The 25,456-nt window shown below is 45.4% G+C and overlaps 1 protein-coding gene and 1 long non-coding RNA gene across 2 annotated transcripts; one reads left to right on the top strand and one right to left on the bottom strand.

The window, feature by feature from the left end:
• Positions 1 to 501: 501 nt before the first annotated feature.
• Positions 502 to 2,090, bottom strand: LOC141924416 (uncharacterized). The gene is made up of 3 exons (XR_012623544.1): positions 1,904 to 2,090; positions 1,747 to 1,802; positions 502 to 1,322 (listed from the first exon to the last, which is right to left on the bottom strand). It is a non-coding gene; the product is annotated as an uncharacterized LOC141924416 (long non-coding RNA).
• Positions 2,091 to 2,501: 411 nt separating this feature from the next.
• FAM234B (family with sequence similarity 234 member B) lies at positions 2,502 to 25,413 on the top strand. The gene is made up of 13 exons (XM_074826860.1): positions 2,502 to 2,574; positions 9,216 to 9,608; positions 10,532 to 10,630; positions 13,258 to 13,446; positions 14,910 to 15,040; positions 15,721 to 15,868; positions 16,220 to 16,361; positions 17,005 to 17,148; positions 20,552 to 20,633; positions 20,864 to 21,019; positions 21,633 to 21,750; positions 22,888 to 23,114; positions 23,544 to 25,413. Exons 1-13 carry the CDS (start codon positions 2,538 to 2,540, stop codon positions 23,547 to 23,549), a joined length of 1,872 nt encoding a protein of 623 aa, XP_074682961.1. The 5' UTR covers positions 2,502 to 2,537; the 3' UTR covers positions 23,550 to 25,413.
• Positions 25,414 to 25,456: the final 43 nt, after the last annotated feature.

Here is a 25,456-nt window from a genome sequence, read left to right as displayed (position 1 = left end):
TCGTGTGGAGTGACAGCGAGAAGTTACTGAAAGAGGCAACACTGAAAACATTTCCTTACGGTGTGTCCCACCATTTTTGAACCAAGAGCACAGTCTTCTGCACTGGCCCTATTAGGAGGACCCTGTATATCACTACAGTTTGTGTAGGTCAGGTGAATATTGCATACCCATACAGCAACTCCAACGCACCGGCATTTCAAAGGGCATGGGTCAGGTCAGAAATCAGGCACCCAGCAGGGCACAGGAAATTTACCTCAGACAGCATCTTGACCCTACACAGGACAGCAGGTGCCAGTGTGAGCAGAGAGGGCTTGCACAGGCTTAATACTGATAAGGGGCTGGTGGGTGCATATTTTCATGCTTTTTGGCTTGTAACATTTTTCTAAACGACCACATTGCCAACCCAAAGCTCTCAGACTTCCAAGCTTAACCCAAGAATCTCATTTTTCAGCATCTGGCTTTTTCAAAATGCTTTGGAAAAAATAAATACACAGTAACATTCATATAAATGAATGATTTATTTGCAACTTCAGTTTTATTTTCACAGGTTTTTGATTGATATTACCACACTTGACAGGTCCAATTTATATGCAAATCAGCCTACATTGACAATGTAAAGAAGGAAAACTTCATTTCTCATGCTTTGCAAATCATTACACCCTCTGAACACTTTGCTTAGTCATATGTTCCTCAAATCACTTGCTATCCATTAGCCTCACAGAGATCTCAGGGCTTGGGGAACAAGCCATTTTTGTGGGGGTAAATGAAATTAAGTGGGCTATGCTGTACTGCAAATGTACAAGCATTGTAAACTATGGGTTCTTGCAGTGTATGTGTGTGTGCCAGATGTTAGAAGATCACAAATGAGGCCACCAGATTTTCCAGTTCCAGCTTCTGGCTGTTTTCTGCCATACCTTTGCTCCCAGCTCTAATTGGTGCCAGAAGCATTTTCTTAGAAAGAGCTGGTCTGCTGGACAGCTCTGTCCCTCTGTATCACAGGCTTTCCTAACTGAGACTTGAAAAGGATCCAGGATCTCTCCTGTAAATATTTACATAGATACAGGATCATCACTGCTCTTAAATCAAAAAGTGGAGGAGGGGAAATGGCATACGCAACAGAAAGACTCTGTATTCAGAAAGACCTGGAAGGGAAAGGAAAATGACGACTCTGATGGCTTCTCCAGACTTTGTCACCTGGGACTGCTCCCACAAGTGCTGTGTTCTCAGGAAGGTCCTGATCTGAAGCCTGATGACATCAATGGAAAAAATCCCTCTGGTACCAAAAAGCTTTGGATCAGAACTACTCTCTTTCCTGTTCGTATCTGAAAAAAAAAAATTCTCTTCACCAGCTAGACCACTTGGTGTCTCTCTCCTGCTCCTTCTTCATTATTATTTAAAGTTTACGGACAGACCTAGACAGGAAAGGGTAAGTACATTATTGGCAGGAACAGTGCCTGAAACAGGGGAAAGCAGCAGCAGATGCTGAGGAAACATGATGTGTTCCTTAGCCAGTCGGACTCTCTTTTGATGTATTTAGCCAATACTCCTTTCTCTTTTTCTGTGACAAAGGAATCAGCCTTAAGAGTTCTCACACAAATCATGACTTGAAGAAGTGGTGGTGTTAGATGGCCTGTGCATGGGCCTGGGAATCAGGAAGCTGGAGCCTTGTGGCTTTGGGGAAGCCACAGCACTCTCCTTGCTCAACTTCCCCATCGTGGGAAAGGAAGAGTTCCCTTGTTCGCTTACCTCGGAAGGCTGTGGTGAAGATCCAGGACAGCTTTGGAAAACGCCCTGGCGGATTTCTATAATTAAGCAAAAAAAGCCATTGCAAAATAAACCAAAATCAACAAATAAGATTTCTTCCAACTAAGAACTTCCCAAGAATGAAGGCATATATTTATACCAAGAAAAACATAAAGGACTGGCACTTTCTGTGTAAACCACTTAGGACAACAAGCTTATTTCTGCATGTGCCTGTGCCCAGCACAATTGTGCAGACTGTAGAAACCGGGGCTGTCCTTGGTCACGGCTCGCTGCCACCAGCCCCCACCGCCCTGCGGGTCTCTGTCCCTGTAAAACAACAGGCAGGGAATGAAGCGCCACGGAACCAGTGAAGAGCTTCGGTCTCGGTGGGAATCCCGTTTATGCCAGGGGGGCAGCCGCCTTTGCGGGAGAGCGGCACCTCCCGGGTGAAGTCCCCGGTGCCACCTAACCCAGAGGCCTGCCGGCTCCTGGCAGGGACGGCGCCATGGGGAGGGGCCCTCAGGGCGGCGCCCCTCCCACCCCTCGGCTGCCCACCGAGCGGCCCTCACCCGCAGCTCCTCGTGACAGGGACCCCCGGGGCTGCTCCCCGCCACCCCTCTCTCCAGCAGAGTGAGGCCGCGCGGGCGAGGAGCGAGGCGGCCCCCGGGCCCCCGCCAGCCTGGGGGCGTGGGGTGGGGGGTGGGGCTCCACTGCCGCAGAACTACAATTCCCGGCAGGCCGCGGGAAGGCGCGGAGAGGGCGGGTGGCACGCATGCGCACTGCGCCTCGCCAGCATGGCTACGGTGCTCTCACGGGCGCTGAAGCTGCCGGGTAAGGGGTCTGCACCTGTGGGAGGGAGAGAGGGAGAGCCGGGCCGGTACGAGCTGAGGCAGCCACGTCCTAGTCTGTGGCCGGCGGCGGGGGGGCGCGGTTGCCGTTGCTTGGGGGTGGTGGGGTGTCTTGCTATGGTGATGTGGGGCGAGGCCCGGCCGTCCTGGGGGCTCAGGCGAGGAGGCGGGGAGGGCCGGCGGCCTCTGCTCGGGTGCCGTGGCGGAGGGAGGGCTGCAGGGGACAGGACTGCGCCTTGGGGCCCGAGGGCGTCGTGTGTGGTGGAGGGGGGCCTGGGCCTGGCCGCGGCCCTATGAGGAGCCGGGCCGGGACTGCGCGGGAGGAGGCGCCAGGTCCCGTAGGCCGCGCAGGAGTGGGCACAGGGCTCAAGACAACTGCCACCACCGCGAGAAAGCGTTAGTCCCTCTCTGATCCACTCCTGCCGGGTTTTACCCCCAAAAGTCAGGCCAGGAGTTCGGTAAGTGCCACTGCAATTACCCAGATAAACGTTTAAAGTCTGCCTACCACTTCTGTGTACCTTCCAGCCAGAGATCTTCGAGGAGATGAAAGGATATTCAAGCATAAGGGACTATTGTGTCTGAGAACCAGATCTTTCAAAGATAAGGCAATGAGCAGCCATCCAACAACTGTTCTTTTCAGCGAGGAGATTAAAAGGGAGTGAAAATACATTGCGAAACCAGATCATGAGAGTGTGCTAGTTGCTGTTGGATGGACTGGACACGGTGCCAATGCACCTGGCTGCGTTAACCCAATGGGAAAGTGCCTCGTTGTGTTGAAGGAAAAGGTTTTTTCCTCGGGTTTGGTCCTAGGTTTCTTAAAGTTGAGTCTCTAAGTCAAGGCCTTTGAAATAAAAGCGTAATTTATTCTGTCTGTGGTGTACAAATTTGGACGGCTCGTGCTGGATGTCTCTGGAGAGGGACCCTGAAAAAAAAGCCCCTGGGCAATTATGCCCTTATAATCTATGCACCAGCCCCTCATGTGCTCTTCACACGCCTTGCACACACCTTTTGCTCCAATAATAACATTCGGATCTGGCATCTTCTTATTCCTCATTGGGTCCTCTCTCTTGTCTCTAGGCAGGTTCATTCTTTTCCTTTTTCTGCGGCTGTGGTTTAGGTTAGTGGTTATTATGTCTTCTTCCGTCTTAAACTGGTTCTGGGGTTTTCTGAGTTTTCTTATTCCTCCAATCAGCAAATAGGTCAATGCTAAAGCTGTAAATTCTGCTTTATCAAGAATGGCTACTTTTTTGTGGTTAAACAATGTCCTTAAAGCCTTTTAAAACATGTTAACAGCCTCTGTAATTTTATAAATATTCTTGTGCTCTTATAGCCTCACAACCTTATCCCATTATTGCCACGTGCTGTTCACATCTTATTTGGGTCTAGTCCACATGCTCATATGGCTCAGCTTTGCTGCCTTCCACAGCAGTTGCCTCTCCTGACCATGTCTTACCTTTGGGACAGCCATGGGACGGAGACAGGGCCCAGCTGTGTGTTGCTGAGGGAGGGCTGCTCCCTGGCACCATGCATTACTATGGTCCTGCAGTACCCCACTCTATGAAGCTGTACTCAGTGGGCAGGTCATACTTTCCTCCTCCATCAGTCCGTGAAGATCACTGTAATGTCTTCAGGGCCCTTCCCATCAGATTTTAGTAACCCATACCAGAAGTCATTATTTTTTAGTTTATGTCGTGTCTGTTAGATCTCATTCAAAGAAGTTTTGTTTACTAATCAATTTATTCCTGGTTGTGTATATATATATGTTTGTCTAAATGGGAAGGAACACAGTTTACATGGAGTTTCTTTAGGAAAAGTGCGAACTGGTGGGCATTGGGCTGTGACCACTGGGGAACTGTACAATAGCAAGTACAGATCTCTTCTGGACCTCTGGAACCAGCGTATTCTATTTGATAGCTGCTGTTGGGACGCACTGATTTGGAAAAAAGCACAGGCCTTGCAACCACAGTTATGAAAACAGTCCTTGCACCAGTCCTTAGATTAAATTGTATATATCATGCCTTGTTTGTGTAGTTAACTCTTGAAAAATGCAGCCAGCAATGAGAAAGCAGAAAGCCTATTGCTATAGCTGTTTTTTTCTGCTGCATCTCGTTAAATTAATTATGTCTATATGTGGTAACTTGTCTCCCCACGGACTTAGAGATATGTCTGCAGTACCTGGTGACTGGTGCCTGCCAACTGCCAGCTGGGAAAAAAATGAAAAATAAACAGAACATGAAGCGAGTACAAAAGATACTGGAACCAGTATGTCATAATTGGAATAACACACTGAAAATTGTACTCTTCTAAAGTCCAAGATCTGCTCTTTTACTCCAAAGTGAGTGCAAAGAAAAGCCTTTCCAGTAAGTCAAAACCAGAAAAAAAGATTACAAGTAATATCTTTCAAGCCATCAGCACTAGAAATGGTATTTCATTATGAGTGGGACCTGATTCCAACACAGATCACCTCAGAGATGCCTCCTTTCCAGATCATGATCATATGATTCATCTTTTCTTCTTTGAGAGGTCACATTCTACACTGCAATAGCTGCAAGAGCTTCTTGTGCAAAAACTACTATTAGGCAAATGCACAGGGGATTTTCAGAGTCATGTGCAGTTTAAGAGTCCAACTGCCCTTGAAAGTTGTTAAGTTTGGGGCATTTTTTCTCTCTTCTACCTTTGAAAACCTCCTTCTTCAGTATTTGCTTTTTCTTCCAGTGGCTGAAAAAAAAAAATCCAGGGCAACATGACCATTAATTTAGCCACAGACCACAAGCAACAGTTCCTCAGATTGTTTGCAACCACAGGCACTGACTGGGAACCTCTGTTTTATCACTGATGCCGTGGAAAAAAATGGAATACAATTTAGAGCAGGTCAGAACAGAAGTAGTTTATTTACTATACCTGTAGGAAAGAAAACAGCTGCTGATATGAACTCTGTCCCTGTAAAGTGGATGCAAGGTTTATATACACTGTTGCTATGCAGATAATGACAGATAACAAGATACGAGTTATACAGATTGTTACATATGCAAGGCCACAGAACTGCTCAAGGTAGGTCTGGAGTCTGTTTTCTTTAGCACAGGGACTAATTTATCATGAAGATTAAGCAGTGATTATCATTTCAGGAGATAGGGTGAGAGTTTGACCAAGCGGCTGACTTGGGTCTTAGCATTTCTACTTCCACAATAGAAAGCTGAAAACCGCATGGGAGTATTGGGTTTTCTGACAGTTGATCACTTGAAACATAGGCAGTTTTAGCTTTCTCTTGGTGGACAAACTGTCTTTCCCCAGCCTAAGCCTTGTTTTTGACCAGAAAGGAAAGAATTTGACTTGTGGAGCACTTCTCAGTAAATCATAATTCTCTAAATGCTCTGAGATTACCCTCGTTTTCACACATTCTTTACTGGTGTTTGTCTCTCTATTCATGCTTTTCTGTTGAAAAATCATTTGGGAGTGATTAGTGAAAGCTAGGTGTGGTATCCTTCCTTCCCACAGCAAGTGACCTAAAACTCAGATGAAGACTCACATTCCTTCTGCTCTCTCTCCAGTCAGGTGAATCATATATTACGTATTCTCTGCACCACAGAACAGCCTCAGGAGGCTGGGCTGAGCATGTCCTCGCCACCCCTCCAGATGCGTTCCCAAAACATCTGTAGATCAATTGTTACGGCTCTCTCTGAACAGTGGGAGATGAGCGTTTGAATCCTCTGAGATTAGATATGCAATTGGATTTCCCATGAGCTATATGAGTGCTCTAACACTCTTTGTTAAAGAGTCATGTCTTCCCTCCTTTTGATTTTAAAAAAAAAATCAGCAGCACATTTTATGCCTGACTCTACTGAGTGGCTGCACATTGTGAGAGTGCCAACTAACATTTTGAGGAAAGATAGGGAGGAGTGCCAGTTTCTGGTTCCTGGTCAGGCTTAGACATGAAATAAGACTGAGCAGCTATCTGCTTTATAGGTCTCCTATAACTCAGTAGATCCTTTCCTATGTAGATCACCAAAAGATGTAAGTCATTACTGTGTAGTAGCTGTTTTCTAGCCTCTGATCAGTGGTTCTCAGCAGGAAGGGTGTTCCTGTTAGAGATCGTTGCCAACATCTCAATCCTTGCTAGTTCAAGGAGTGGGTAAGCCATAGTTTTGAGATTCTTTCTCTCTCCTAGAGATCCAGAAAACTGTTCCAGATAATGCTCATTCCCATCAATGCTTTTAGTTGCCCCAAGACAGGTTTCAGTCTTCTGCATTGACTGTCTGGAATTAAAATAATTAAACAAATCACAGAATATCCAAAATGTAGGTATGCTGTTGAGTTGTTTTACTCAAAGCACACCAGTTTCCAAAACTAGGAGCTGTCTGGTTAACATAACTGTCCAACTTTGACTTCCCAGGCTAAATACCATTTGCTCTTCATATCACTCTGACCTGGCTTGAACTGGCACATCTGGATCTGTAGTGAGACGCTGCAAATACCCTGCCAGCAAGTCCTCTCTGGAATTTCTTGTTTTTGCTGAGTACTCTTTCAGCAACTTGTCAGCACAACCTAGTGTATAGAGATCTGGGAAATTCACACTGCACTGTCGCTGCAATCTCAGAGCAGAGAGCTGTGTGCCACCAAGGTCGGTGGCCTTCTGTGCTGCTCACAGGATGGAGCCAAGGTTGTCAAGACTTCCTGAAAAACCCACACTTTGAACTCATGTTTAGAACAGATCTATGTGAAACAATGTAGTGTCTCACAGGGATGCACAGGACCGTCTCATAGGAATGTAGTAGCTTTAGCTGGGTGCTCTACCTCCAGCAGGAACAGCTTTTTGGAGTGTGTATGTGCCCCAGATTGTTTTGACTTGAATCTTTTGTAGAAGCTCCTAGTTCAAAAAGAAAGGGTCTTACTTAGATCTGTGATCTCGCTGGATATCTTTATTTCCCTCTGTTCAGTGTGAATGGGTTGTCCTGGCTGCTCCACTTAGTGTGGGGCATCTGGCCTTTAGTGGGATTGAGAGTTTTTCTTAAATCCTAAAATTGACACTGAATACCATTTATAAGTGGTACAGGAAGGCGGAGTGAAGATCCTTTTGTGGGGCAAGAAATGAAATAGAAATGAGATGCATGTGCTGCAAAATATATTCTAGATGATGCAAAATAGGTCTGTTGCACTAACTAGGTACTACAATATGTCTGTAACTGTGAGTCTGCCTTTAACAGGAAAACCAGAAGTAAGGCATATTATCTTATGCAGGAAGAATAATCATGAAACACCCCTAAACTTCCGCTCTGTAAAGCCTTCTCATAATCTTAGTGTCTGAGAGTGGTTACAGCTTGTGTGTTTTTGCTTATTATTTATGCCTTGCATATATCACTTCAAGCATCTTCGGGCACAAGTTAGCTCCTGTCTCCGGTCAGCTTTAGGCAAAGGGAAATGAGGCAAATATCTGGGAGAGCAAAGTCCCACCTTGGAACAGGAGAGAGAGAGAAATAGGCTGAGATCCTGCAATCATCGGAGCGGTGACCATGGCTACATGCCCAGCCTGGTGGCGCAGGGCAGCTCCCTGAGACGTGATCTTCCACTCGTAGTTCAGAGCAGTGAGTCTGCGTGATCTTGGCTGCCCCCATAAGCAGATGGCCCTGGCCATACGCCAGGATGTACAACCGGGCTCTGCACCTGCCCTTGTCACACTCCCTGCGGCTGTCTAGGACTTGGGGGAGAAGTTGTCCATGTGGCAGGCATCTGTGGGGGAGATGCCTAAAGCTAAGCTACTTTCTTGTACCACCACCTGAAGGCATCAGTACTAAGTTATCTATCTTGGCAATGCCAAGCACAAGCTGTCAGCTCTGGTGACAGCAGGAACAGCGCAGGAGCACTGTGGTTTCCTACTGCAGGGTCTGGAGCACTCCTTCTCGCAGTGCTGAGCCATGCAGAGAAGGTGGTGTCTCAGAGGGGCAGCCCTGATCCCTTCCAGAGACCAGCATGTTATTTGCCTGAAAGGACAAAGTCACTTTGCCCTCATCTTCAGGGATTTGCACTCCAGCACTGCAGAGAATCCATGCACTATCCCTTCTATCCCTCACAAAACAGGACAGCAGATGTGACACACTAGAAAGCAGCAGTGCTGCCTGGTCCAGGAGAAGGAAGGAAAAAATGAGTTGCAGAGGGAGGCCCCCTCAGAGAACAAAGACTACAAGTGGAGAGGGGCTGTGTCAGGATTAGAGGCTGGCAAATGCTAAAGGAGTTCAGAGTCTGAAGTCAAGAGAGTGCTGCAGTTTAGGTATTCAGAGTCTTAAGCCTGACTTCATGTCAGTGTGTCTCATTACCAAACAGGAAAGTATTAGAACTAAATCAGCCATGAATTCCATATATGTACACATACGTGTGTGTATCTATATATATAATATATATACACCTTTATCTTGGGGAAGTAAACTGTTGGCATCTTTTCTCCCGCAGCTGCTACCCTGAAACATGGACAGACCCTGGCTTTTTTCTCACATCTCTCACTTGGATCCATCCAAAATCCAGACTATGCTGTTGTCCCTTCTATATCACTCTCCACTGCAGACTTTTCTCCACTGAGATCCTGCAAAAGCAAGGAACTCATATTTTACTGTTTCTCTCCATCTCTGTCCTCAGGAAAGAAGAGCCCGGACCTTGGGGAGTATGATCCCCTCACTCAGGCTGACAGTGATGAAAGTGAAGATGACCTGGTACTCAACATCCAGAAGAATGGGGGGGTCAAGAATGGGAAGAGCCCCCCTGAGGAGGTGCAGGACCCTGACTCTGATGTGGAGGTTGGGATGACAAAGCAGCACACGTCAGAGAGCGCGCCTGAGGGTTATCCTGCAGAGACGGCTGGGAGTTTGGAGCAGAAGGCTGCTCCCTCCCTCATGCCATACCTGCGCACAGCGATCTTTTTGCTCACTGTGGTGATCTCGATGATTCTTGTGTTGGTGTGCGCATTTCTAATTCCCTGTCCCCCTAGAGACTTGCATAACACCTGGAACCGCAACCTAGGTCAGGGAGCAGGTGAGAAAGCCCCAAGAACAGCATCTGGCGTGGGGGAGGTGGCAGCTCCCAGGCTGGGCATCAGCGGGAGAGACCTATCTGGGAGAGCCAGGTCGGAGCAGAGGCCCTTCCTCACCATTGCAGATGCTCCGAGGTAATAGTCAGGCAGCTGTGTCCTGCTCACTCTTCAAGCTGAGGCCTATGAGATCTGGCATCAGTAGGTAACAGTGCCACAAAATCTTGTTTCTGTCAACACCAAAACCCATTTTGAGTCTTCTCCCATCCTGCCTTTTTTTGTTCGGATGGTGTGCTCTGTTCAGATGGAGATGGCCCAGCCCACTTTAAAACATAGCACTTCCCTCTCTACATCCTGGATTTCACCAGCACCTCCACACTGAAGTGTGTGGGTGTGTTTGGGAGGAGAAGGATAGAAGTCTTTGTGTCTTCTGACTGGCTTAACTAACCTTATCTCTTTTGTCTTCTTGTCCTGCTTGAATCCATATAACAACATTCAAGATCTTTTGTCATCCTATACATTCTGCAGTAAAGTAATAGTGGTTTGTGAAATAATTTCTACCAGGTCTAGATATGTCTCTCCCTCCTTGCTTTCTGCCGCTGGCTTCCAAATCTAAGCCTTTCATAAGATATGTGGCTCCCACATCACATCAGAAAGTGAAGTGGTAAGCAGAAATCTTTTTCTGTTAGGTCCTCCATTTTTGCCTTTCCTTTCTGTGCCCCAGATGCTATATTTCTGTCTTTACATGCAATGAAAAATCTTGTCATGATGTGAGCTGCCTGGCATGGGTGGGAGCAGCCCTAGCAGACTCTGTGAAGCTTGGCTGTCCATGATTCTGTTTTCTGAACCAGCCCTCCTCTCCCACTGTGGAAAATGGGCTGGATGGCCTTTTTGACAACAGTGCAGTGATTCTCTGTGACTATTTCAGGTGGTGTGTTATCCCCACTGGAGCTGTGTGATGTGAACGGTGATGGGCTCCCTGACATCATCATTGTCTTCACTGCCTTAATGAATGCTAGTGTCATGGGTAAGCACTGCAGTTCCTTTCCATTCCTCTTTCTGTACATGCCAGTACAGACCTTTGTATGTTTGTCTTATGCATGGGAAGAGTTCCTGTCACTGTAAATCCACTGCATTGCTCTTTTTCAGAGTTCCTTAAAATGGGTGGTGTACTGTGCCAGTGCTTTGTCATGCTGCTTATAATTTTCACTGCAAGCCTGTGCTCCCATACGTGTTGGGTCAACATCATCTATTTCTCCTTATCTCATCTTGGGGCAAGTCCACCTCTTTGTACTATATTTGTGCACATTTGGTTTGGAGGCACAGATAAAGCGATCAGAAAGCACTGCTCTACAAATAGCAATTGGAAATAAGGTGGGGTTTTTTCTCCCCTTGTTATCTCTCAGACCCATTCACAAAAGAGCTCGGTCTAACTACCTCCATTTTACAGGCACAGAGATGGAAGCATGGAGAAGGGAAGTGGCTTGACAAAGGTCACAAATGAGATTCAGTGGTAGAGTCTTGACTCTTTTCTGATCTGTGGTTCAGTGTCCTAGTCAACAAGGGTAGTTGGTGACAGGAACAGTGATGGCAGAGCTGACTGATAGAGTGCTCTGGTTCTTCTGAACTAGCCAGTTGCTTGCCAACAGGAAGCATTATGGACTTTTCTCGAGCAGCTGTAGGTTGGTGTTACGGGAAACACCCTCACCTTGCTGCCTTTTTCTCCAGGTCACTCTATATACTTGCCAGCCTCCAAATTATTGTTAATTCACAAATAATAGACTGGCTGATGGTGGGGAAGCTACTGTGCCTGACTGTTTAGCAGGTATCACCCTGCTGCTTCCTCCTGTCTGCTTTTGCTTTCTCTGTTAACACTCGCACCCCTCAGGTAACATAGCAGCAGCCTGCTGATACTGGCCACTGTTATACAGGGGCTGCCAAGTCTGGTGGCATCCTATTGCACTGGGCTTCTGAAGTCCCGGAGGTTCCCAGCTGCCTGCTGTACTGTGTCTGCCTGGCATCACCTGAGATTACGTGAATCGGTTCAGTCTCAGAGACGTATTCAGGGAGCGAGCATATATTGCACAGCCTGAAGAGAACTCTTGTGGGAGCAAAATGTCTTGGCTCTTCAAAGAGTAGGGTAATAAAAATATAGAGGATAGGGAAAATGCTGCTTCTCCATAGCCCAATCAAGGCCCTGAGTATTTCACAGCAAGTCTTACAGAAACCTACCAGTATCAAGAAAACTAGAGTAAGTTAAAAAATAAAGTGAGAGAGGGAGATACTGTTGCCGTAACGGCTGCATCCAGTTTGTAGAGGTTGTCCTTGCATTCTGTGTTTTGCTGTTACATTGTATTTATCTTTCATTGCAGACATATTTACACTTCTCAGCATGCTCTGAATGGAACTAGTCATACCTAGCTACATATCCTGGGCTATAGCTATGCTGGAAGACAAAAAGCAGACACTAAAGAAGATGTAAGCCCATCACAATCCTAAACTTACATAGCTGGACATAAGCCCTGCTGTAGCTTGTGCTCAGAGCATTCACACAGTGTCAGGTAGAGATAGGCTTGGGATAGGTACCTGATGGAGTAAGCTATGACGTTGTTAGCTGTTTCTTCAGCTTGTACACAACACAGCTGTGAGCTGCACTCAGGAGTTAGTTGTTCTTGGTCCCTGCCAAGCCAATGAAGAGAACAGCTCGGTCTGGGGCAACCCCTTAACATAAGCCAGATGACTTTCAGTTTGAGAAGAGAGTAAGTTTGATTTAGAGAGTGGGCTCAGACTTGCTTTCAGTCAGTGGCCCAGATATGCCCTTTGTGTAGTCAGGTCATGTGTTGTTTTGCTAGTAAGACAGGAGTCAGCTGGGACTGTTGTTATTTTGAAATGTACGGGAGTTCATCTTAAATTGCAATATGAGCATACCAGGTAGAAATTACAGTAACCACAATTATGTCTGAGGGCAGGCTGAGCTCACATTTGGAATCAGAGCCAACAGTCAATTGAAACAGCATAAAACACTACTTCTTTACAATTATTTTGTGCTAACCAGTGAGTTAGGAAAAGACCCCTGAATTGCACCAATTAGTTGCATTCAGTCTGGTTTTCACAATAATAAAACTCATTTGGAAAACAAAGGAAAAAGCTCTCAGATTGCCAATCACTTTCTGCTGCTCCAGAATTGCAAACAACCTGGGACTTTCACATGAGGTGACATCTGGCTTGGGAGTCACTTAAGGTTTCCCCTTGGTGGTAGCTGTTGTCATGAGGTAGAGGGGATCAGAAGGATCAATCTGGTTTGACAGCAGTACATTTCACATTAGGAAGTCAGCACAACTGTCCCCAGGATCTTGATTCCTCTATGCCCAGTTGCCCACGTTTCTTGCTGTGAGCTCAGGTCCAACCTCCATGATTGTCTGTGCTGTTGGCTGACAGCCCAGCTTGTCTGGAGATCACTGCTAGGCTCGGCAGGCAGAGGGACTCAGCCATGAGGTGGGATTTGACCTTTGCTTTCATGCAGCATGGATGTGGCTGGCTTGAGCCACTCAGCTTTAGGAGTTAGAGCTGGAAGTCAAGCTCAAAGACCAAAGGCAGCATGGGCATAGCCTCTGATGCCAAGGGATTTCACTCTCTCTTTCCTGCCTCTTCCAGGTGTCTCTAGGCCCTCCGTAACTGTGGTGGCCCTTTCTGGTATGAATGGCAGCACCTTGTGGTCCATCCAGCTTCCAGAGGAGACTCGGAGTGTGCAGTGCAAAGGGCTGTCACTGGGGACACCTGCAGAACCTGTCTGCCTTGTTACAGGAAGATCAAAATTCCTCAGCCTTCTCAGTGCTTCCACAGGTAGAGTGAACTCCCAGCGTACTAGAAATACGCTACTGCTTTTTTGTTTTCTTTAAAAGAGTAATAAGCATGAGTGGTTCAGTGCTGGCACTTCATGGTGGCTGTAACACTAATGAGTTTCTAGTTACACAGGATAAGAGAGTCCAAACCATTGCTGCTTTGTGGCAGCATCTTCATCCTACCATCTCAGAACATTTCAAATGTTAATCTTATCCTGTAGCATCCCCATGGCATGAAGGATATGTAAGGTCTGTTCTCATCAACTGAGCTATTAGTATAACTCAGCACCTACCTAACAGCACTGAAAAGCTGAACACCGTTCTTGGAGAAATTATATAAGGACATGTACTACAGCCAGGAAACCTTCCAGAGAAATTAGGCCCATAGAAGAATTGTTTAGATGTGAATGAATATTGCATTTTTAATCTCTTGATCATGTACACCTCCATTCACTGATTGCTGTTTGTTCTACCACATTAATTCACTGGCAGAAATATTCATAGGTGGGTATATGGATGTTTTTGGAATCAGAACAGAGAATGGAGATATACAGGAAACCTTGGGTTTAAATGACAGATCCAGTCAACGAGCAGCAGCACTTACCTTTCAAATGCTTTTAGGGACCAGCTTACTTACACACTGTTTGCATGGTCAGGACCATAGGCTGTCTCCTTTACAAGGAGTAATAGTGTTAATGCGTGCAAGTGTTTGCAGGTATGGCCTTTGGTTTCCTTTGTCATGCAGAGGAAAGTGGTATCCTACACAGCAGCAGCAGCAGCAAAGCGTTTTCAAACTGATTGAAAAAGCAGAAGTGTTGGCAAAAGAATCGTGAAAAAGTAAAAGCATTGAATTTCATTCTGCCTTTTTTTGGGTGTTTATTTGCCAATTTGCAAATCAGGTTTTACTGAGTTTCCAGCTGGGTCCATGCTGGACTGCTGAACCATTTGACATCACGTCTGCTAACACGCTTTCACCCTGAGGTGGAGTGAGCATGCCATGCTGGAGTGGCTATTTGCTGCTGGGAATTTAACTGAGACACAGATTTGCACTTTGAAAATCAGAATTGCCCATCTGTTCCCTTTCCTGGCATCTACCTACAGGCTTTAGTGCTGGCTGAGGAAAACAACTGCTGTCCTGCAGAGCAACGCTTTCGTTTAGGTTCTCCTTCCAAGAGTGAACCTCTAATATTCTCTGCTATTTCAGGAATTGTTTTGGGCTCAGGTCTTCCTAGAGAGATGCTAAGAAGGAAGCACAGCAGGACTTGAGGAATGACTCAAAGACAATCTGAAAAAATGATGGGGAAGAACTTTGCTTCTCACTGCAGCTTGCCCCAGTTTGTAGGTTTCTCTTTCCTCTTCTCAGAGAACGGGGGATACAAACTCTTTTGCACCCTCCTTCAAGGTTTTGTGGAACCCTTGGTTCCCCAAGTGCTGCAAGTCTTTTTCATCCTGTTCTTCCTGCAGGCGAGACCATCTGGACACTGAACTCCATCCACCTTTCAAATGGGATCCTGGCTGCACCAGCTGCAACTCTTCCAGATGTAGATGGAGATGGGATTAGGGATATTGTTGTTCTGGCTCTCAAAGAGACACAGGTACAGCATATCTCTGCTCAAGGTTTGAAAGAACCTTGACTATCTAGAGGAAGAAGAGGGAGCATGATGTGGAAAGGCTGTAAGAGGAGCTGCCAGAGCCCGTAATTTTCATTCCCTTAGATTTCCCTGAAACACACCCTTTTTCTTTCAAAAGGTCAGAGCAGTGAGTTCAAGCAGTAATGACACTACCTGCATTTCTTGTCAGCTGAGAATGAACAGAAGGGTCATTGTTTACCCCTGGCTGAGACTTGAGAATTACCTGTTTCTGTTCAGTGAAGGCTTGGTTTGAAGCGAGTGTTTAGCAGCCATGTAGGGAGCCATGTTGAGATAGATCTCTGGAGAAAGGACCACTCAGCTTATCCAAAAGAAATACTTGTGTGATTAATTCACATGCAGATTTCCTCTATGCTCATCCCACACCACAATTCTAGCATTAACGTTGTTAGAAGAGTTCAGGTTTTTGAAGTCACTTCCATCTTTGATGCATTTGCAGTCAAGAGAAAAGCATGAATGTAAGATGCCCAGGAAGCTAGGCTGAGCAAAGAGAAAGGGATCACTAGCTAGACCTTGCTGTGGGGGGAAAGAGCAATGGAGCTTTGTGCTATAGGGACTGGGGAAGATTCTGAGAGCACAAGTGCATGAAAGCACTGCTAAAAATCTCTACATCTCTCTCTTTGCAGCCTGATGTGTTTTTCATCTTGGTGTCAGGAAAGACTGGGACTGCTTTGGGTGGGCCTGTGAGGTACAGCACCAATGGAGAAGGGAAAGTGATTGGCCCCCAAGTCCACATCACCAGCCGAGGAGCCATCTACATCCTGTTTGGTTTTGGTAAGATGCATCTTGCCTCTCCATCACTTCACCTTACTGAAAACATTAATTTTACCTAAAATGGCCCAGAGCATCCCTGCGATATTTCTTCCCTGCCTTCTGCTGTAAAAGCTAGGAGTAGAGGGCATGGAAACAAGACTCACTGCTGTGGTGTGGAAAAGAGCAGGAGTACCAATACCTGCCAGCCTGGAATACCTTGGAAATTTCACAAAGGCACATCATGCCAGAGAAGTTCCAGCTCTGGGCATTTCTTTGCCTTCTACCACAACTGCAGTGGTCCCAAGGACCCTCTGTACTACTAGGGAGTTAACTTTTGCAGGCAGGACTCTTCATCTTTACTCTTCCTGGCAGGTAATGTTCAAGCAGTTGCCCTGAGGGATATCTTTACCCAAGCCAGAAACCGGGACAGCTTTCCTGCAATGCTGCAGCAGGAGGAGCCGGAGTGGGAAAAGCGCAGATCTGTCAACCTGTCAGAGCTCATTGACATTTACAGGTATGAGATGGACTTGTCATCTTGCTTCCGCTGGTAGAGGAAGGGGAGGGTAAGCACTTCTTGGTGCTCCTAGAGATGGTCCCTTCTACTTCAATACTGTCCTTATTTTCCTTGTCCAGTTGTAACAGTACTCTAGGGAACCCATTGTTTCCTCCCTGTCCTGTGGTTGTCCTAGCAAAAGAAGTGCAGAGTATGATAAAAGGGAGTCCTTTGTTTCTCCTGTTCCTTGTTCCTTTCTTTCAACCGCTGTATATACCTGGAGGGAAAAAAAAATGGTGTTCCCAGCTAATGGAGTCCCTTTGGGAAGCTCAGTCTGTGTACAGCATTGTGAGCCGGGATTTCTTACCTCCTTCTTCTTTACTGCCAAACTGTGGTCAAGATCAACCTGGATAGGAATAAAGGGAGGGAACAAATGTGAACTCTCAAACTCATGCTTTTTGTGGTAACTCAAGATGTTCAGAAGACCCCACACCTGAATTTAGCCCACTTGACTGAGGAACCCCAATGAAAGTAAACTTCAACACTGGGGAAAAGATGGGCTTCTCCAAGAATAGTTCAAGTCTTAGGTAGGATTCCCATGTGAACAGGCAGCTGGTGCAGATACAAGCCTCGGAATCTCCTCTCTGCTTTTCATTTGTCCCAGTGGGGGTGTTGACTTCCTGCAGACAATGAAGACACCTGACACAAACTGCAGCAACCTGCTCATCACGACCAAAGAGGGCTTGATCCTACTGCGGGGACAGGACCTGGAGCCCCGCTGGACCCTGGAATTGCAGAACATCAGCAGGTTACATACTGGGAACGTTTTTATGTCCTATTTCTTCCTGTATCATTTTCTGCCTTTTACTTGTAAGCACATATGCTCCTTAGAAAGCAGTTGAATTCTCCAAGTCTGCAGAGATATCTAAGAACTGGAGGTGTGCAGATGCATCGTTGAGGAAGTGAGGAGGTCAGGGGGAGCAAGGAACAGAAGGCTGGAAACCCAAGCTGTGTGCTTGGGAGTGATCAGAAATAAGGGGCTTGATTCAGGTATCCAACACTGATGTGAGGGGAATGTCATGGCATTGGAATTCAGGGGATTACTGGTGTGTGATTCAGCCCGTCTGCTGCCCAGGGCTGCTACTTGCCAGCTCAGTGGAGAGGAGTGGTTGCGTTAGTGATGTTAAGTATTTAGAGAAGGTTCCTGAGTATGGCCCACAGATCTCAATGTTCCTTGAAAGTTGAAAATGAACGCTCAGATGGTAGTCAGCACACCATCTATACTAAATGTAATCCTTAAAATAATACTGCTCATCCTCTGATTTCACACATGGAAATTAAGTAATTTGCCAGATCTCATGGGTTGATAATAACCAGCAATTCCAGCTTGCCCAGTATTAAATATTTGCATGGCATGGGAAACAAACTGCTTCCTCTTGCTATCTAGAGGAAAGAAAGCAGCTCTCAGCTCAGTGTTACCTGATTGTCAAGAGCACCTATAGGAAAAAGGCATTGGAACTTCATTAAGCAAAAAAAATTGGTATTCAGCTAAGTTTGATATTCAGATAATGTCCACATTCTTGAGGGCTGATGGATAACATAAGCAATGGCTTTAGGAATGGCTTATGGCTAGTTGGGTGTGCTATGAGGAAAGGAGATGGACTAAAAGTATTTTGGGCCCAGAGTTTGTAGACTTCTGGATGTGTCAGGGGTCTAGTTTAAAGGGTAAGTGTGTACTGACTAAGCAAAGCCAGTTCATAGGTGCTGTAAAATCAGTTATAAAGAAGAGATTCCTGAATGAACCGGCTAATGAATTGAAAGTTTCGGTGGGTTCAAATCAAGAGGGTTGAAAACCGTTTTACCCGTTCCATTCACAGAATCACAGTATGGTTGAGGTTGGAAGGTATCTCTGGAGATTTCGTAGTCCAACCTACTTGCTCAGATAGGCCCAGCTAGAGCAAGTTGCTCAGGGCTGTGTGCTGTCAGGTTTTAAATCTCTCCAAGGACAGAGACTCCACAACGTACCTCGCTGGGCAACTAGTATTCCGGGTTGCTGCACTCCAGCCCTGTTTCTTCTGGTTCCATGACCTGGGACTGAGTACAATACATGTACAGGAGCTGCCAGATAGACATTGAAAAATAATGAAAGCAATTCTTGTTCAAGGCTACTGTGCTAAGTCCTGAACTGCCTGTTTTCTCAGAGTTAAGAAGGATGAAACCTGGTAGACTGACTATGTTGTGGACAAGCATTTATTTAAGTGGTTTTTGGGGTTTTTTTAGGACTTAGAGTTGTTCTGCTTAAGCAACGCAGGCTGGGGGACAAATTCAGCTCAGGGGTGTCACCATAGAGTCAAACAAACTGAAACTCAGTTCCTTACAGAGCCAGCTGAGAGTTCCCCTTTTCCTGGGTAAACCTGCCCCAGGCACACCACTCCAGCCAGGCAGACTGAGTCCAGCTCTTTCAGAACAGTCACCAAGAAAAAAAACCTGGCTGCTGCAGATGTGCTGCATTTCCAGATAACTTTTGATAAGATCCCTGGAAAACCATAAAGGAGAATCAGTAGTCATAAAACAAGAGTGAAGTTCAGAGACCATGAAATTGAGTAAGCAGTTGAAAATTGTGTTGTAAATGGATGCTTCAGATGAGAGAGGATTAATAGCAGGTTGCCGTGGGGATTACTGTTGGACAGGAATAATTACTAGCCTTCTGGTTCATTTGAGAAAGTGCCCAGAGGATTTTTCAGTTGATTGGTAGAATCTAAAATACGTATGTCTGTCTGCATTCAGTTTGTGATATCTGCTGCTGACTGTAACCCGTAAGGGACATGAGAAGAAGCACCTTAGGAGAGGTTTTGAGTTTGTGCCCATAGGATAGGACTACCTACTACTTCCTTTTGCTACTGGAGAGCTTTCAGTATATGAGAGTGTCCCATGCTACTGCCTTGAAAACATTGGTTCTGTAAAGCAAATAATGTTGTTTGATGTAGTAAGTATAAGTAGTCAAGCCACTGCTCTACTGTGGCATTGCTGTTCAGGAGCCATTCTGGTATGCACATTTTAAAGGAGAAGCTGGAAAAAGAATGGAGAAAAGGGCTGGAAAAAATGCCTTAGCATGGAAGATTTAAATCAGTGGGTTTATATGATCAGAGAAGCCCAAGAGTGAGTTCATAAGCATGTGTAATTAATAGGAGTTAACAGGCATTTTAATCTGTATCAAGAACAAGAGCCTTGGAGCGAAAGCCATTCGTGTTCAAGAAAATGAAAATGCGGGCATGTTTCTTTGGGTGAGATTAATCATTAGAACTGACTGTCATGAGAAGTGATGAATTCATCTTATCTTTGTATTTCCGTAGCAAACCTTATGGCTGGTAGATCTAGTCAAAGTCAGCCTGCTGGGTTAATTGGGTAAAATACAGCAATCTGTCATAAACAGGAGGAGGGAGGACATATTCTGATGATCCCGTCTTGCCATAAAATCTCTGATTCTGCGAATTTTAAGGAATCGTTTGTGCTTATTTAGAACCTTGTGTCTAGCTGTGGTGAATTTAAGGAAGACAGAGATAAGACTCAGAAAACCAAAGGCAAGCAGGATGGTTAGAAAATAGTTATAGTGAGGGATATTTAAGTAATAGTGTGATGTCACCTGGAAGAGAGAGGATGAGAGGGGACTTCATTTAAACTGTTGAAGGTTATAAAAAGGCTTTTAAAACCACCAGCAATAAGAAAGCAAAGAATCATGGGCTGACATTGATGGTGAGTATATGAAGAGCCATTTCTTACAGCTAAGGCAGCCTGGGAAATATGCTTTCAGCTGGTCAAATCTACCAATGCATTTTGAAAGGGCTGACTAATTTTTTATGACTGTAGCAAAACTGTACAGGTTCTTCTGCTAAGGGAAGAATAATACAGAGTCATGTCACAGGGTGATAAACAGATGTCTACACAGGCCAGCAAGGGATGCCCCACACACAGATGACTCTGAAGAATGGCTAACAAGCACCATGGGCTGCTTGATCATTTTTCACTTTTCTGATCCACCAACAAATGGTTACTGACAATCAGAACAGTTCTGAGTGGATGAAAGATCTTACTTAGCAGGGCAATTCCTGCCTTTTTAGGCAGGATGGAGGATGAAAGCAACTGTGCTGCCTCCATCTGAAATCCCTGTCTTTCTGCCAGGGGACTGAGTGTTTCTTTTCCCAAATTTGCAGCCAGCCTGTACCAGGTTACTTCAGTGCTGACCAAACTCTCGACTTCATGTTGCAAGCACAGACCGGAGATGGGAACAAAAAGGTAAAATGACTGAAGGCAAGAAGGGCAGTGGCAGCACAGGAGTGAAGGAGGTTGGGTAGAAAGGGGCAATCATTCCCTGCTCCTTGCTCTTCCCATTTCTGTGGCCAACCCTTATCACTGGGTGGGCACAGGCATGAAAGGGAACAGCACAGGCCATGCCACTGCAAGGGGGCTTTCTGTATGCCCACACCTGGACACCTGTTAATGCTAGATCTCTTTCCTGCCTTGAGGTGGTGGTGATAGATGGCAAATCTGGCCTCACTGTCTGGAACCAGGAATTCCTGTGGCAGAAGCAACAACTCGATGCACTGTCAGTCATGACTTTGGACAAGAAGTCTGTTTTTCTCTTCTGGGCTGATGAAGCACAGCCTGTGTTACAAAGTTTGGTGAGCAAGCATCCTTTCTTCACTTTGAGGTTTCTCTGTGAGGCACATGCAGTCTCTGTCTTTTATTCCTAACGTAATTGAACTTTAAACCTGACATATAAGAAGTATGTCAGGGTCATCTTTTCCTCTTGCTTTGACACTCTGACTTCTCTGAAACTGAACACAGGAGTTTTGGTGTGCAAATTCTTCACCAGAAAGCTTTATTGACACAAAATTCGTGCCCAAAAAACCAAAACTTTCTGCATTAATTTTGTTTTTTTCTGCAAAACGGAGATATTTTTCCTGCAGATTTGCTCCCAGCCCCAGAGCGCTGCTTCTTTGCATGCAGGCACACAAGTCAGCATGGAGCCTCAAACTTCCAGGCTGTAGCTTCGCCCGTCAAGCTGGCTTTGACAGAGCCAGATCTCAGTCTTACCTAACAGAAGTTGTGGAGCAAATCTGTTTTAGAAAAAAAACTTTGCAGGATTTTGTCTCTGTAAAACCATAGAGTTTTTGATTCTTTGATCCATGTAAAGACAGCACAGTGTCAGAAAACTTCTTTATTTCTTTGGCAAAGCTAGACTCCTCTTTGCTAGCCAGCTGTAATGTTGTTGTCTGTCCTTTGTTCCAACAGCAACCCGGTCCCAGACCTGAGCGCCCAGGACTGCACCACCTCTATCTCCTCCATCCTGTTTTTCCTACAGTCCTTTTGGACCTCACCAATGCAACAGACAAAGTCATTGCTTCAGCAGGTGAGTACAAATGGAGGAGAAACTACCTAGGCTTAAAGAAATATGGAGGTAGAGGTAGCTGTGAGAAACAGTGGGATGTAGTTGTGCCTTTAAAGATAGCACCTGAGGTCCACCACACATAGGACAGCAATGGAAAGTAGGATTCGTCTTCTTGCTGAAAAAAGGTGCTGTCCAACCACTACTTTGCAAATAAAAGACCCACCAAGTTTTTTGCATATGTTTAAGCAAGGAAAGGTCCAAGTTTGATTTCACACATGTTTTACACCAGAGAGCATGTTTTACTGCTTGCTTTCCATGGAGCTATTTATGGTTTAAGGTGGTGCATGAAGAATCACTATGAAGCTTCCCTCTGTCACCTCAGTTACACTTCTGCCTTTGTTGGCCATCTTGTGCTGCTGCTTCTTTCCTTTTGAAAGGGAGAATCCAAAATATTTAAATTTGTGTTTTCATTGAAAAGTAGATCTGGATTTAACATCTATACAAGATTGTAGAGTCCCTGTTGGATTTCCTTGCTCTTTCTAAAGCAGTTCAACCAACAGCCAGCCTATTGAGAATGGCAGGATGTGGAATAAAATATCAGTTCATCCAGCACTGGGTCCAGTAGGCCAGGAAGCATAGAAAAGCTGCTACATACTGATACATCTAATTGGGTTTGTATCAAAAACACAGCTCACTCAAAAACAGATAGAGTATCATTTTTAGAGGGGTTTGTTAGGAATTGGGATTTCTGAGGTCTGTACAGATCATTTTGCAGTGACTGGAGTGAACTGAGTTGCCCATGCTTTACCAGTTTCCCCTTCTATAGAGGTAAAACAATAGCTGCTAATAGGTGTTGGAAGAAAAGTTCTCTGAAAGTGAACTGCATTATTGAAATATGTGTATCTCCTATGTCAAGCTCAAAAATATCACCTGGAACCAAACCCTTTCATTTCTGATCTAAATTTATTTCCATGGAAAATTTTTAACTTAAAATAATTTTCCCTAATTAACTAAGGTACATGCAATTGTAAAGTCAGACTGAATATACCCTCAGTCCAGTGGATGTTTTGAGTGAGTAAAGACTGTAAGATTTCTTTTGTAAGAAACATAATCATTTACTCCTCACCAATATTTTCTTGTTCTTTTCTGGTGGACCAGTTGGAATTAACGATCTCCAGAAGGATGCATTTCACATCACTGTGACAACAACTGCAACCTCTGAAAAACAGCCAGGGTTTCTCTCAGTCAACAAGCTGGGCCTGAAGTGGGCCATGATGAGTCAAGGTCGAATGGTGTGGCTAAAGGACACCACCACTCCCAAAATCAGCCGTGGAGAAGTGAGGCGATTTCTTGCCCGGCTGAAATTTGTTGACTTTCCTCAGAAGGTGAGATTGTGCAGGAATCCCTAATGAAATCCAGACCTTTGAAAACACTTGATCTCTTCCCTACAGACACAGTTAGATGCTCTTTGGGATGCAAAGAGACTGGTGGGATGCAAAGTGACTGTTTGCAAGATGACTGGATGCCCTTTTGGGCATAAACTGGACAGATTGAGAGGCCCAGCTGTACTTTGGCAGTTGGACAAGGAGGGGGGATCTTAGAAAGAACCAGGGATGATGATCATAAGAGACTGAGAGACTCACAGAGGGAACAGAGAGGTGGGACAGAAATCACTTGTTTAACATGGGCAAACAAGGCCCTTCCATATGGTGGTGCCCATGTTCAGTTGCTGACCTGTGAATTACCACTTTTCTCTACCAGACTGGATGATAATAAGTTTTGGCTCTAGTTTTTGTTTGCCTTTCCTTCTCCAGCTGTAGCCTGGTGGTTCCTCAGATTTTGGTTGGACCTGTGGCCTGTATGGGGAATACAGGAAGCTGCTCTGTGGATCTTCAGGAAGACTGCTGTGTAGAGGGAATGGGGGCTAAAAGCACTTCCCCTTTCTTCAGCTGGAGGCAGGTTTGTTCTAGGCAGACCAGAGGAACCTTGTTCAGCGTCCACCCCTCCATATGCTGTTCTTGCATGCTTCCTTCCAGGTAACACGGAAATGTGAATTTAGAATTTATATACATATATACACATGCACGCACATATATATATAAAACCAGGTTTTATATATATATATGTATCACTTTATACAATATATGTATATTTTTTGTATGTTTAATTTATGAATGAGATTTAGGACACTCCTTTTTATGTCCAAACAGTATTCCTAGGCAGTCAAACAAGCTATAGGCCTAGAGTGGGCCATAATGACTCAAGGCAAATGGTGTGGCTGAAGGACACCGCCTGCTTTAATCTTTGTCTTTTTGGAGAGAAGCTTCTGGCTGGCTCCTGCAGGGCTAGTCTTCTTTACAACCTTTCCTGTGCTCTCTTCTCCATTCTGTCCCCAAACTCACAAACAAACTAGTTCTCTAGCTGAATTACCTGATTTAGAGAAAGGTGGTCCCCACAGCATTTGCCAGCCTTTGCACTTGTATATTTCTTTCCCCATTCCCAAGTTCAGGATGGGTTCTTGTGGGTGATGTAGAAGCAAGAGTTTCACATCTTATTTCTGTACATCCCTAAGCTTTTTATGAACCCAAAGTGTCACTGTAACATCACACTGCAGTCCAATAGGCTGAGTCCCCCTCTGCAGATGCATCACAGCCCTTTTGGGATAGATTCTCAGCAGATCCCCACTAGCACTGTAAAGATCACACTAGATCCAGTCACAGCAAAGCTGATTCTCACACCACTGCTTCAGAGTTTAGAGGGTCAGATCTCTGATTCTCTCAGAGGCTCAGTCTCCTGTGTTGTAGTTGCAGAGCATCTACATGAATTTTCTTGTGATAGGAATGACCACATAAAAAGCAACCACTTTGGTGCCCCAGCAGCTCCCCACAGTGCAGGGCAACAACATAGGAACTGTTTTCTTGGTATGCCTTTCTAGGTCTGACCTTTGACATTAGGCAGAGTGAGATGAGGATTGTAAAGGACTCCTCTGTCCTTCTGTTGGCACGTGCCCTTCCAGCCTCCCCACACTTCCCTGTGAGTGGCGAGCTGATGGCAGGACTTTGACCCTCCCTCCAGATGGGCACATCTACTATGGGTTTGCTCTCCTGGGCTCTTGATACCACTCCTTCTCCGTCCCTGCATCTCCGTATAAAGTTTCCAGGACAGCCCTTCAGGATTAGCTGCAAGCCCCAAGGCTGGTCCTTGGGCCCTGCTCTCTTAATGTCAGAGCCTGTGAACAGTTTGTATATGTTTAAGGGTATTTTTGTGTAAATAGCTTTGTATATATTAGCACAACTGTAGCAAGGGCTCTAGGCCTGGCATTTTTTCCTCCAAACAGGGGTTAGTGTTTATAATACATAGTCAGTTAATACTGCTGCATAATAGGGACTGAAAGTGTGAGGACCAGTAACATATGAGGATTAAACAGGAGTGCCCCTTCCCTCCTGTCTCCCACCACCTTGCTGGAAAAGGTGGAGCAGCTGTTACCCGAAGTAGTTACTCTCCTGAGATTCTTCGTGAGAGAACTGATATTCAAGTGCAGTGATGTTACCTCCTCCATAATGTGAATTCAACCTGCCCGCACACACACATCCCCACTGTGAATAAAGAGTCTGTCTGTATATTGTTGGGAAAATGTATTTGAACTGTGAACTGCAGTGGAGCAAATAAATACTGTGTACAGCATCATCTGTCATGTGAACCAGTGTTTCACCTTTGCGAAATTATG

The sequence above is a fragment of the Strix aluco genome, chromosome 5 (assembly GCF_031877795.1).
Source record: "Strix aluco isolate bStrAlu1 chromosome 5, bStrAlu1.hap1, whole genome shotgun sequence".
NCBI lineage: Eukaryota > Metazoa > Chordata > Aves > Strigiformes > Strigidae > Strix > Strix aluco.
Note: the sequence above shows the minus strand (reverse complement) of the source record. Positions and strands in the feature narration are given on the sequence as shown.

Coding starts and splice junctions, on each gene's coding strand:
- FAM234B (XM_074826860.1), top strand. CDS start 2,538: ATGGCTACGGTGCTCTCACGGGCGCTGAAGCTGCCGG. Junction 13,447..14,909: donor CCTTCTCAGTGCTTCCACAG/GTAGAGTGAACT, acceptor TTCTTCCTGCAG/GCGAGACCATCTGGACACTG. Junction 17,149..20,551: donor GAATTGCAGAACATCAGCAG/GTTACATACTGG, acceptor CCAAATTTGCAG/CCAGCCTGTACCAGGTTACT.